The sequence below is a fragment of the Salvia miltiorrhiza genome, chromosome 5 (genome assembly GCF_028751815.1).
Source record: "Salvia miltiorrhiza cultivar Shanhuang (shh) chromosome 5, IMPLAD_Smil_shh, whole genome shotgun sequence".
NCBI lineage: Eukaryota > Viridiplantae > Streptophyta > Magnoliopsida > Lamiales > Lamiaceae > Salvia > Salvia miltiorrhiza.
The window spans coordinates 1,410,621-1,424,192 of record NC_080391.1 but is presented as its reverse complement, the minus strand read 5'-3'; the positions used below and the strand labels follow the sequence as shown (position 1 = coordinate 1,424,192).

At 34.5% G+C, this 13,572-nt stretch overlaps 1 protein-coding gene and 1 pseudogene across 1 annotated transcript; one reads left to right on the top strand and one right to left on the bottom strand.

Moving 5' to 3' along the window:
- Positions 1–2,026: 2,026 nt before the first annotated feature.
- On the top strand, positions 2,027–5,917 carry LOC131026644 (2-oxoglutarate-dependent dioxygenase 19-like; annotated as a pseudogene).
- Positions 5,918–6,474: 557 nt separating this feature from the next.
- LOC131026643 (2-oxoglutarate-dependent dioxygenase 19-like) lies at positions 6,475–10,846 on the bottom strand. The gene is made up of 4 exons (XM_057956560.1): positions 10,539–10,846; positions 9,695–9,936; positions 8,790–9,117; positions 6,475–7,138 (listed from the first exon to the last, which is right to left on the bottom strand). The coding sequence occupies exons 1-4, from the start codon at positions 10,788–10,790 to the stop codon at positions 6,872–6,874; spliced, it is 1,089 nt and encodes a 362-aa protein (XP_057812543.1). The 5' UTR covers positions 10,791–10,846; the 3' UTR covers positions 6,475–6,871.
- Between the last annotated feature and the right edge of the window lie 2,726 nt (positions 10,847–13,572).

Genomic DNA, 13,572 nt, shown 5'->3' with positions numbered 1-13,572 from the left:
TGTTTTTATGAAAGAGGGCTATAATAAGATTTCCCTCGTATATCTATATTACTATATATTTTTAAGAGTAAAATTTTGAAGTAGCCAAAATGAAGCATAAAACACAATTTATGGCCACACATTGAAAAAACACAAATTTTGGCCATTTTTATAGCTTTGGGACGTTTTTGCCCTTAATTGGGCGGACTGGGTAGGGTCAGGAGCGCGGGTCGCGTGCCGGGTAGGATCAGGCACGCGGGTCGGGTTAGGCACTTATGGCACTATTAGTGCCATAAGTGCCAAGCTTGGCACTTATGGCACTATAAGTGCCATAAGTGCCAACGAATTTTTTTTTTACTCCCCCTGCCCTGTCTACCCCCCAGACCCCCGACCCCACCCACCCCACCCACCCCCAAGCCAAAAACTTTTACTTTATTATTTTATTTTATGGCACTTATGGCACTAATAGTGCCATAAGTGCCAACGAAATTTTTTTTTTACTCCCCCTGCCCTGTCTACCCCCCAGACCCCCGACCCCACCCACCCCACCCACCCCCAAGTCAAAAAAATTTACTTTATTATTTTATTTTATGGCACTTATGGCACTATTAGTGCCATAAGTGCCAACGAAAATCCAAAATAAAATAAAGTAAAATGGTCTTTTTAGCACTTATGGCACTAATAGTGCCATAAGTGCCAAACATGCAGAACAAATATAGAAACAACAGCATCATCTAAACCCTAAATGGAACATTTAAACCCTAAATGGATAATCTAAACCCTAAATGGAACATCTAAACCCTAAATGGATAATCTAAACCCTAAATGGAATATCTAAACCCTAGGGGAAGTGTTTAAAAAGTTCCTTTTGGCTTGGGGGTGGTGGGGGGGTAGGGTCGGGGGTCAGGGGGTAGGCAGGGCAGTGGGAGTAAAAAAAAAAATTATTGGCATGGGGTGGGTGGTGGGGGGATGGGTGGGGTTGGGGGTCTGGGGGGTAGACAAGGCAGGGGAAGTAAAAAAAAAAAAAATTTGGCTTGGGGGTGGGTGGTGGGGGGGGGGGTGGGTGGGGTCGGGGGTCTGGGGGGGTAGACAAGGCAAGGGAAGTAAAAAAAATTTTTTTTTTTTTTTGGCTTGGGGGTGGGTGGTGGTGGGGGTGGGTGGGTGGGGTCGGGGGTCTGGGGGTAGACAAGGCAAAGGAAGTAAAAAAAAAATTTTTTTTTTTGGCTTGGGGGTGGGTGGTGGGGGGGTGGGTGGGTGGGTGGGTGGGGGGTGGGTGGGGTCGGGGGTCTGGGGGGTAGACAAGGCATGGGAAGTAAAAAAAAAAAATTTTTTTTTTGGCTTGGGGGTGGGTGGTGGGGGGGGGGTGGGTGGGGGGTGGGTGGGGTTGGGGGTCTGGGGTCTGGGGGGTAGACAAGGCAGGGGAAGTAAAAAATTTTTTTTTTTTTTTTGGCTTGGGGGTGGGGGGTGGGTGGGTGGGTGGGGGGTGGGTGGGGTCGGGGGTCTGGGGGGTAGACAAGCAGGGGAAGTAAAAAAAAAATTTTTTTTTTTGGCTTGGGGTGGGTGGTAGGGGGGGGTGGGTGGGGTCGGGGGTATGGGGGGTAGACAAGGCATGGGTTAATCCCTAAATCTGGATCCGGGTCAAAGAAAGTTGTTGGATCTATTGGGTTAAAGGGTAAATTAGGTAGAGCACATAAAAGATGGCCAAATATTGATGTTTTAAATTTTGTGGACAAAATTTAAGTTTCAATCACCAATAGGGTCATCCGGCCCTATTGTTTCTATTTTTAAACCCCACTATTAGCTGCCGCAGGTTGATTTTGACCGACATGTAAATATTTGAGATAGCGTTCAAATGTAAATATTTTATTAAATAAAACCGCTTAATTTGACAGTTACACCTTTAACATTCAGCGCAAAAAAATGGAAAGCAACCGAGAATCAGCCTATTATAATATAATATAATTTAATATAAATAACAACCCCATCTAAAATAGTTCATGCACCTTCCCCTATATATATATATATATGCTCTCATTAGCAATGAACAACATATTATTGCAAAGCTCAGATTAATTAATTAATTAATTAAAGCTTCTGACATACAATACAATGGCACCAGCTGCAGTTTCTCAAAACTCATCAAATGATAGCTTTCATCAGCCCTTTGAGTTCAACTCATCGGTCCAAACCTTGGTAGATTCCGCCGATCTGAAAGCCCTACCGTCGAAATACAACCTCGAGGACACCGACGAAACGAGCGCCGCGAGCTGCGACTCGCTCCCCGTCATCGACTACTCCGCCCTCACCTCGGCCGATCCTGAGCGACGCTCCGAAGCCGTCGCTCAGCTGGCCGAAGCGTGCGCGGATTGGGGGTTCTTCGTCGTAAGTAAATCTCGTATATCGACGTTTTTCCGTTTTAGGGTTAATCATAGTTTGTGTCCCGGACTCTCAATATTTTTTTTAAAAAAATTGATTTTACTTCAAAAACTCACAATTTTGGGAAAAGTTTGATTTATTTCATGCATGGGACATAAGAAGGGCCTAGGGGGGCTCAAGCCCCTCCAATTTTATTTACTTTTTTTGAAAAAAAATAATATTATTTCAAAATATAGAAATTATCCATATTTTGTGTGAATAAAATAATAAGACAATCACTAACGATTTTCTATTTTTCTTCGTGGAGACTCAAACCTCTGATCTGTTGGTTGGAAGAGAAGCTTAAAGTTTAGAAAATAGAACAATTACCCCATGCATCATCAAATCAAATCTACATAAATTCTTTAAAAAACCTCAAGGAATAATGATTTTTTCTGCGTTCGCCCCTGTACCGCCTTACAGAATCCGGCTCGATGGAATAATGAGTCACCTCGCTATGATTTGCATTAATCCAAAACCCTACAAAGAATCCACATAATTAGTTGGGAATATTTTCTGGAAACGCTGAAAGTTAGAGACACAAATTATGATTAACCCTCGTTTGGATCACGATCATCGTCATCATCTTCATCGTCATCGATCTTTTATGGTTTATTAATGAATTTTGGTGTTTATTTTTTTGTGAGTGCAGCTGGTGAATCATGGGGTGCCGGAGGCCTTGCTTGCTTCCCTATTCACGACGGTGAGAGAATTCTTCGCCTTGTCCGACGACGAGAAGAAGCAGTACAAGGCGACGAGCACTTCGTCTCCGATCGCCTGCGGCAACTTCAACGTGAAGAGCACTTCCAACCAGACATTCACTTTGTGGAGGGATTTCCTCAAGCTCTATGTGCACCCTGATTTTCACTGCCCCACCAAACCAGAACCCTTAAGGTAGCTTACATACTATTTTTAAATTAAGAAATAAATCTTGGGAAATCTTGTTGCTAGCTAGAGATTGCAAATACATGATCTTTAATACTAATTACTACTCCATCTGTCGCACCTTCAATGTCCCTTATTCTTTTTTGAGACGTTTCAACGTATATAGTAAAAAATTTCTAAATTAATTTTGCATTAGGTTTCTTTTTTTAGTAAAATAACCTTATTAATTTAAAGTTTATAAAAATTCTGAATTTATAATTTTTGTCTTTCAATTAATATAGTCAAACATAGAATAAAATAAAGGTAGAATCGAATAATAGCATATAATTTGTATTTTACAAACAATATTAATTGTATTTTCTTAATATGTGTGAAAAATTAAAGTGGACTATGAAGGTGGCACGGAGGAGTATAAAATTGCAAGTACCTTTCTTGAGACACAGTATAACACAAATATGATTTTATTAATTTTAATTTTGAAAAATAAAAATTGTGCTGAAACTTATAACAAGCATAAGAATTTCAATGATTGACTTGATTTGTGATGGTGGACTCATTTGTAGGACTAGTAATTAAGAAAATGAATCCAACGTCAAAGTCAAGTTTATCATTTTGTCTCAAGGCTAAAAGCCTAAAACAATATTTATGCAATGTATTCTCGTACTTCAGTGACAATAACATGGTATGATTAAACAAAAAGTCAAAAATATATTCGAAAACATCATTTTCATTCTCAAAAACATCAACTATATATATGGCCTTATCTTTAATTTTTGGGAGCCATTGGCCATACATAGGAGTCCTCATTTAAATTTTGTGAAAATTGTGTGCGTGCGTTGGCCTAACAGTAGGAAGTTAATGTCCAGACTTGAGATCCTGGGATCGAGTCCTCCGTCGCACGGTTTTTAAAATTTCTTTATCAACTTATATAATTTATAAAAAAAATGTGAAAAATTAAGATTCAATTATTAATTGTAGCCGATGGATTAAATAAATAAAGGGTGATTATTAGTACTTCTTATATAGATGCATAGTTATTATGATAACAGAGAACTATTTTCTCCGATCACAAAGATCTACGGTGAATGCATCACCTGGATTTATTATGAGAACAAAACTATTTTCTTTGATCACAAAAATAAATCTACGGTGAATGCATCACCTGGATTTATTATGAGAACAAAACTATTTTCTTCGATCACAAAAATAAATCTACGGTGAATGCATCACCTAGATCCGAATCCCGTAAGGGCAAAAAAATTGTTTTTTTTTTTTTTTTTCAAGTGCATTAAATTCAAAAGCGAATGCATTAACTTTATACATTCTGGCAGAGAGATTCTCGTCGAGTACACGGAGAGAACCCGGAAAATGGCTCGAGAACTGGTGGGAGCAGTAGGGGAATCCATGGGACTTGAGCGCAGCTATGTGGAGGAAGCTTTGGAGCTGGATTCGAGCTTCCAAAAATTTGGTGGAAACTTCTACCCGCCGTGCCCGGAGCCGGATCAAACGCTAGGGCTGCCGTCGCATAACGATCCCGGTCTCTTCACGATATTGATCATCCGCGACGGGCTAGCCGGCTTGCAGATTCTGCGCAACGGCCAATGGTTTGAAGTCAATCCTCCTCCCAATACTATGATCGTCAATTGCGGCGACCAGCTTGAGGTAACTGTTTATCTTCTTATATGCTTTTTATTTTTTTAATTTATGTGTCTAAATTTTTATCATTTTGCTATAGTGAAGATAAAAAGTACTCCCTTTCGTTCACGAAAAAATTAATATAGCACTTTCACGTACAAATTGTACATGAAAGTGCTATACTTTTCGTGGACGGAAGGAGTAACAGTTTTCGGCTTAAAGTAGTACTGTCTTGCTCTTCATTGATGTGAATTAGCAAAATATCGTCAATTCACGACTATATAATTTTGTGAGGTGTGAATTGTAGGCAAAATAGGTTTGATTCACGATTACAAATTGCTCCCTCCGTCCACCAAAGATATGCCAATTTACTTTTGGCACGGATTTTAATAAAATATGAGTGAAGTTAGTAGTGGAGTAAGGATCCCACTTTAAATGTGAGTGGAATGATGTGGACCCTATTACTAAAAATGGATGTGATATTTTTTGTCGACGGACGAAAAAGGAAATCGTGACATATCTTTGATGGAACGGAGAGAGTAAGTTTTGTGGTTTTGAATTGTAAAGAAAATAATGTCAATTTACTATTAATTGCTGGAACAGATATTTAGCAACGGGAGATGCAAGAGCTCTCGGCATAGAGCGGTGTGAACAAGGAGAGGGAGAGAATGTCGATCGCGGTGGGGAACGGCCCCGGCAAAGATGTTGTGGTGGGGCCGGCCGCTCCGTTGGTCGCCAAGGACGGCCGCGCCTTCTATCGTTCAATGAATTATCAACACTACGTCGAGTCTCAGCTCAGCCGAACTTTCAATGGAATATCAATTCTTGATGAACAAAGGATATGATATCAAACAACATTAATACCTAATTAGGGGAAATTAAATAATGTCAATGTGTGTAATAATGTATCTTTTACCATTGTTATTTATGTTAGAAAATGTTCGTTTGTTTGTTTGTATTTTTTTACTGGAGAGGAAGATAAATGTTACTACAAGTTTTTTTTGTGAGATATGAATCAAATAAAATTATAGTTTAAATGATAGAGATTAAAAAGGGAGTTGAATATCCCAAATTTTCAACCCAAAAGAGTGAATAATGGATTAATTTTACTATTTTTATTTATATAGACTAATCTTTAAAAGTAAGTATCACTAAAATTGGTAGTATAATATTATACTTATATATTTGAACATCTTAATAATATTAAGCACAACATTTTGCCCCAAATGTGGAGCTCAAAGTTTTTTTAGGTCCGTAAATTTTGATCGTTTTGCAAATGTTGGATAATATTTTTTTTCAGAGTTCCAATTGCAAGATAAATTTTTCAAAAATTCATTATTCGTAGGACAAATTAACAATCGGTCCCAATTTGAAAATTTGAACATTTTTTTAAAATTTGTCATGAAATTACAAGCCCGAAAAAAATTGTCCAACATTTACAAAACAATCAAAATTACGGCCTAAAAAACTTTGAGCTCCCAAATATGCATGTATTGGACACAATATCACTCCAACATTTATTAATGAAAACAAACACTAATATGTAAACAACACAAAAAAGAAAAAGAAATAGTGAATAATAAATCGACATAAAACTGAAACTATGCTTACATAATACATAGTAGTCTGCCTACTAAATATGGAGGCTACATACTTACTATCTTGGGCCGATTTTTAAAAACGGATTAATTTTTATTGAACTTTTAGAATTGGGCCAATCATTTTAAATTTCGGCGTTCGTGATAACTTTTGGGCCTATTCGGTCAGTAGGCCACATTTGAGTCATCTTAAGTACAAAATAATTCGATTGGACCCAAATGTGACCATGAACGCCCAAATTTAAAATATTTGGCATATTTCTTTAAGTTCAAACAAAAACTGATTTATTTTTGCAAATCGACCCAATACAATAAAATGCCATAAAAATACTAAACTTTAATTATTTAATTTCTTAAATTCACTTAATTACTTTGGCGTCGAATATCATTTGTTGTTCCAAGAAGGATTTTCCGTCAACACGAGTTCTGGTGAGATGCGACTCCATGTACTCTTTATACTTCATTGCATTATACTTCGCGCCGCCATCCTTCTCCACCAGCGTTGCCGCCGGCCCCACCACAGCCTCCCCCGACGGACCATTCGCCACCACGATTGAGATCCTCTCTCTCTCTTCATTCACCACCGCTCTATGCTTCACACTCTTACAACTTCCGTTTGTGAAAATCTGTTCAGTTATACAAACAAACAAGGTACACAAGTTAGTATATATATGTACAATACATAATCAATGCTATCATAGCTAATTGAAGTATAAGGGACTCGTTTCCTATGCACGATAAGAGTGCCACAGATATCTGTAGCACCCTAGGTAATATATTGTTTGTTTCAAAAATCAAAGTCATTTATAAATTAATGATTCATGTGATAGCGTAACACCTTTTTCATATATCTTACAAAACATAATATTTATATCTAATAAATTAATTTTTTATATATCTTACCAAACATAATATTGATATCTAATAAATTAATTACTCCATAGATAGTATCGTCAAATATTTCACACATTATTAGGGATGGCAATGGGCCGGATCTGGACCGGATCCTACTTGGTCCAGATCCAAATTCACATTTTTTTACTTAGGTCCGGATCCGGTCCAGATCCGTTGGATCTAAAAAAATAAGATCCAGGTCCAGATCCATAAGATCCACAGGGTCTCGGGTCCAGACCCAGATCCATATTTTTTTTCTTTTTAAAACATTTATAAATTTTAAATAATCTCAAATTAAAATCGAATTTGATCTAAACTTTCAACAATTATTAAAAAATAAATAACTAAATCATAATCTATATAAAAAAAAATTACTATAAAAATTCATAATAAGTAAGAATATAATAATCAAGTAGTAAACAATATATTAGTAGTATAATGAGATATACACTTATTGTAACTGTGTATGTAAAAAATGGTGAAAATTAATTATAACATCATTAAAATCAATTTCATCTCTATCATCAGCACAATATTTAGTAACAGTGGAACAATGTGTCTTCTATTTTGACATTGAAAAAAGAATAATAATAATAATAATAATAATAATAATAATAATAATAATAATAATAATAATAATAGTAATAATAATAATAATAATAATAATAATAACTAAAATTTAAATTAAGATATAAGTAAAATATTAACTTTAATAGAATTATATATTATTGAGGAAAAGTGATGTATAGATTGGTAATAGATTTTAGGGTAGAGTTCAATAACAATAAAATAAAATTATATATTTTTTATATATCACTGGATCTGAGGGCCGGATCCGAACCGGATCTGGGTCTTAAAACTTTTGCTCCAGATCCAGATCTGCAAATCTTAGGAGTGATCCAGATCCGGTCCAGATCCATTGGATCCACTTTTTATAAGGCCCAGATCCTCTAGAAAGGATCTGGATCCGCGGATCTGGACCGGGTCCAGGATCCATTGCCATCCCTACACATTGTCCTATAACACGAAGCAAACAAGACCTTAGTGTCTTTCTAACGATGTTTGTGGGTTTGATTGCCCTTCTCATTTTTTTAAAGTAAATGTATTCGTTTATTTATTTATTATATATTTTGTTTCTAACTTTTTTTTAATTTTTTAATATGGGACATATTTTTATAACTTCCACCTCAGCATTAACTCGAGGGAAAATTGATGTTGCATGAAAAATCAGACCAATTCAAAATTCGTGTATTTGAAGAAAGTTCATACGTGAAATCAGAAGTGATTGCAAGTTCGTATATTCAGGTGCAATTACCTAATTAAGTTTTCCTAGCTAACTATATATTTTCCATAAATAATACAGTGATATATATATATACATACCTCAAGTTGGTCCGCTACATTAACCAAAATAGAATTTTGAGGAGAATCGACGTTGAACCACTTGCCATCGTGCTCGATTTGCAGACCGGCGACGCCATTGTGTATGAGAAGCGTGAACAAACCAACATCCGTATGCGGCGGAATGCCGATGGCTTCATCGGGCTGAGGGCAGCGTGGATAGTAATTTGTTGCAATGAATTGAAAACTCGAATCCATATTCAATGTTTCATCCACGTAACGTTGATTCAATTCTAAAGCTTCGCATACAGCCTCGATTAGCTTCCTAGCTAGTTTTCTGATGATTTGGGTGTATTCCAAAACCACATCCCTAAAAAACATAATACAAAATCAAATTTTGCAGTAAACTAAGTATATATTTCACGAAGTGTACCATCCATATATTATTAAAGGGGTAGGATAATTATGCCTCCAAATACACGAATTTACAGTTCTTCTGATTTTTCACATGGTTGTCAGTTGCCTTCAAATTAGTGTTGAGTTAGACGCATGAAATGTATTGAAACTATATACCGTCTTTGTCCCAATTCAATATGTCACGTTTCTTTATTTGGAAGCGCCATTTCAATATATAGGTCACTTCCTAAAATAGAAAATCTATTCATGATAAACACCCACACATAATTATGTTTTATATTTCATTTAAAAATAATATATTCATTTACCTCTCCTATTTTATTTTATTTTTTGACAAATATACAACTGAAAAGGCTAGGGTAGGGCGCTTTTTTCTATATATCCTACTTAATTATAAACTATTCGTTTCTTAATATCCATAGCCAGACCCTGTGGCCTATTGATTTGTCGAAAATTAAGAACCGTGTGAAAAATCAAAATTTGATAAAAGTTCATATATTTATATATTTAAAACACGAGTAAATTTTAACCTTAAGAGTTGGGGTTGGTGAGGGCAATGGAAGTTGGGATGCACGTAGAGCTTAAGGTAATCCCTCCATAGAGTGAAGCTCCGGTTTGAAGTGTCGACGACGTTGAAATTGCCACATTTGATGGGATCTGAAGCACTCTTCGCTTCGTATTGCTTCTTCTCCGACTCAGGCAAAATGAAGAATTCTTTCACTGCTCTAAACATTGCTTCCATCAAGCTCTCAGCTACCCCGTGATTCACAAGCTTCACTCACGCACGAAGATCATATCAATTAATAATACAAACTACGAACTGCGAACACATGGTGAATTTTTTGTGAAACGGGATGAATTTGTCGTGAAAGTGAAGAATTTTAAAAATAGAATTTGCAAGCCCAAAAAAATATGGCCTAATTTTGCAACGTACCCTAAGTTAGTGGTCTACAAAAAATTTGAACTCGAAATAACATTCAACCTATAATTAAGTAATTTGATATATTTGCTGAGGCTGCGTTTACTTTGATGGATAAATTTATCCATGGAAAAGGAAGGATAACACAAATTTATGCCTTTAAATGTCACATCCATTTTCCAACATTTGACACAAAAGAGATGCTCATTACTATTTTTTCTTCCTTATTTTCACTTCAAGGATGGATAATATTATCACACCAAAAATGGAGGGATAATATTATTAATCTTTGAAATGAAAATAAAGAAGGAAAAATAGTGAGCATCTCTTTTGTGTCAAATGTTAGAAAAGAAAGGAGAAATTTAAAGGCATAAATTTTTGTTATCCATCATTTTCCAGAGATAAATTTATCCATCAAAGTAAACGCAGCCTGAGTGTAGAAAAAATGAACTTACGATGAAGAAACCCCATTCTCGACATGCTGTGGCGAGGCCGTGGACAGCTTTGGAGCGTTGATGAGGATCGCCGCCGACGAGGGCTGCGAAATCGACGGTGGGGAGTGAGACACAAGTGAGAGCAGAGCGATCATTGCTGAAGTTGAATTTTGAAGGGACCGATTTCACAGAAGAAGAATCTGCTGCAACTTTTAAGGTGGTGTCGAATTCAAACGGTGTAAACGAATCAGAAGCTTCAACAACTGATGCCATTTTCAGCTTAATTTCCGTTTTCTTTTCTTTTCTTGAGTTTGGGGTGCAGAACTGCTGAATATATAGAGGTGGTGAGCTTCCCATAATTGAAGTAACACGTGTCATGACGTAATTGGGGCAATATTCGACTTATTAGCTCGTGAACAAGCTCGTTAACTATTTTAATTTGAAAATTAAATATAAATTAATACTCCATCTGTCTCACTCTAATAGGCCCATTTTTCATTTTGAGTAAAAAAATATCCTTTTAAAAAGTAAGTTTTTTAATTTCTATGTTCGAAAGAAGTGAGCCTAGTAGAGTGGCACAGAAGAAGTATTAATTAGGTACATATGATATTTATATATTATAATTAGTAGTAATTAATAATTTATTATGAATGAAATAATTTATTTTTAAAAGAAAATAATTAGTATTTTGAATATAGATGTAGGTCAACTGTTTATGTACAATTTAGCAGCCAACAAAACTTTAATTACCCTAAACATTTATGTATATGTCCATAAAGTCAAAACTGATAATTAATACAGAAGGGAAAAAAAAGTTTCTAGATGAACTTTGTTGTCTAACCAACAATCACATACAATTCTAAAATTAGAGAGTGACATCTAATACATGTATACATGCTTTCAGATTTTATAGCCCCCTCTCTAACTCTTTTCTTTGCACTTTTGAGAAATTCATGAATTTCTCAAAAGTGTCAATTGGAAAATTCGGGTATAATGATAATAATAATAATAATAATAATAATAATATGTCAAATCATATTTAGTTATGTGATATAAATCTAATTTATGCCTAAGGTTTAGAGTTCACAGTTTAGGATAGATTGAGATAAGTTTTGTGTGGTTGAAATGAGGGCCTATATGTAGATGGCATTGGTAGTTTGATAGAATTATTGTTGGTTTTGTATGGTCAGAAAAGTTTTGTACGGTTTGGATTCACTAGAGGAAAAGTTTCAATAAATAAAACTCATTCTTAATTAAGAAAAATAAATGAGATATTATGATTACTCAAGGGATTAGGTGCACACCAGATAATTAAGTCTTTGTAGTTTGTAGCTTCAAGTTATAATTAATTATTCCATCTTTATTTTCTTTTTCTTTTTTTGATTAATTAGATAAACATAAACTTTCGAGCTCACGACGCGGCGGCTTTCAGCATTAACCATTCTATCACTATAGGGCAATAATAGTGGCAATAAATGTACACAATATATATATATATATATATATATATATATATATATATATATATATATATATAGGGTTGGGATCTATGAAGAAGTAACTATATTTTGTTCTGAATAAGTCTATAACTTTACCGAATAAATCACGCGACCGCATGAATAGTTATTTTACTGAATAAACACGTACATTTTTCGTTCATGCGCTCGCGTGATTTATTAAGTAAATTAATGTATTGAGTTATTCAGCCTTCGTTGTTTCCTTCTACATTTAGCATTCTTCATTGATCCCTTCCCTATATATATATATTTGAAGCGAATCGCGCACATTAATTATTCCATCTATTTTGTTGAAAGAGCAGATAACTCATAGTTAAAGATTAATTTCTAAAAAATACAGAAGTTTATAGAGAGAAAAAAAATTTATATCTCATACTTTGTAGGTGAGTGAGTAAGGAAAATTTTCTGCACAACTTTTATGCATATAGTAGTGAGTCTGTTTGAAAGAATTGTGAGGAATTTGTTATTTTTTTTCTCAGCCAAGTTTTTATATTATTTACATATTATATAGTGAATTTTTTTTTACCATAAGGCACATTTATATAGAAATTACTTGGGAAGAATTTTATGTATTGTATTCTTATTTTTACTGCTGCTGTTATACAGAAAGTCGTGAGCACTTTAATTTGTCAACTTTCTGTTAGACCCATAAAGACTTATATTAGTACTAAAAAGATTTATAAAGCTACATTTTTTCAAATTAAAGAATAAGATTTTCAACTCTTACAATCATAATTTAGTTGAACCAATTGACCAACTTTAATTCTAGATCACCAATTAATGGAAATTGGAAACTTCAAATATCGAATTATGGCAAAACTTGTGGTGGAAATCTTGCCATTTATAGGTATTTTATTAGAGTGTGTGAGTGATCTGCACTATGAGAATTTGTGTTGTAAAAATGAATAGTCCGGTAAAAATCCCAAATATCCTTTCCATTCCCCAATAATAATAATAACAATAATGTTATTTGGATAAAATATGTCAAGACAAAACATAGTTAAAATTTTTGGTTCAAAATAAAAAAGAATTTAGTTAGTTTAATTGTTTTCTCTATGAGGTAATTTTTTTTTGTAATTTTTTAATAACCTTTTTAATTTTTATAGTTTTTAAAGTATAGAAACTACAAAAAAATAATAAAAAATAAAAATTTGTTAATTTTTTTTAAAAAAACTAAAATATAGAGAAAACAATAAAACTAACTAAATCATTTTTAAATTTGAACCAATTTTTTAAAGTAAATTGATTTTTAAAAGTTTTTAACCTTTTTTTGTCCAGATAAATTTTGTCCAAATAATGATAATAATAATACTCCATCCGTCCTTATAAAAAGTATTATTCTCTAAATGACACATATTTTAATAAAGTAGTAGAATGTGTTGTGAGTGAAGGGTCTCATTTTATTGTAAGTAGAAAACTTGCTAAAAATATATTGTATATATTTTATGAGGACGGAATGAGTAATAATAATAATAATAGAGACTACTTGAGGATGGTCAATTAGTGAAGTGGATATACCTAAATGCCTTACCAAGTTA

Coding starts and splice junctions, on each gene's coding strand:
- LOC131026643 (XM_057956560.1), bottom strand. CDS start 10,790: ATGGCATCAGTTGTTGAAGCTTCTGATTCGTTTACACCGTTTGAATTC. Junction 9,937..10,538: donor GAGAATGGGGTTTCTTCATC/GTAAGTTCATTT, acceptor GCGTGAGTGAAG/CTTGTGAATCACGGGGTAGC. Junction 7,139..8,789: donor ATGTAGCGGACCAACTTGAG/GTATGTATATAT, acceptor ATAACTGAACAG/ATTTTCACAAACGGAAGTTG.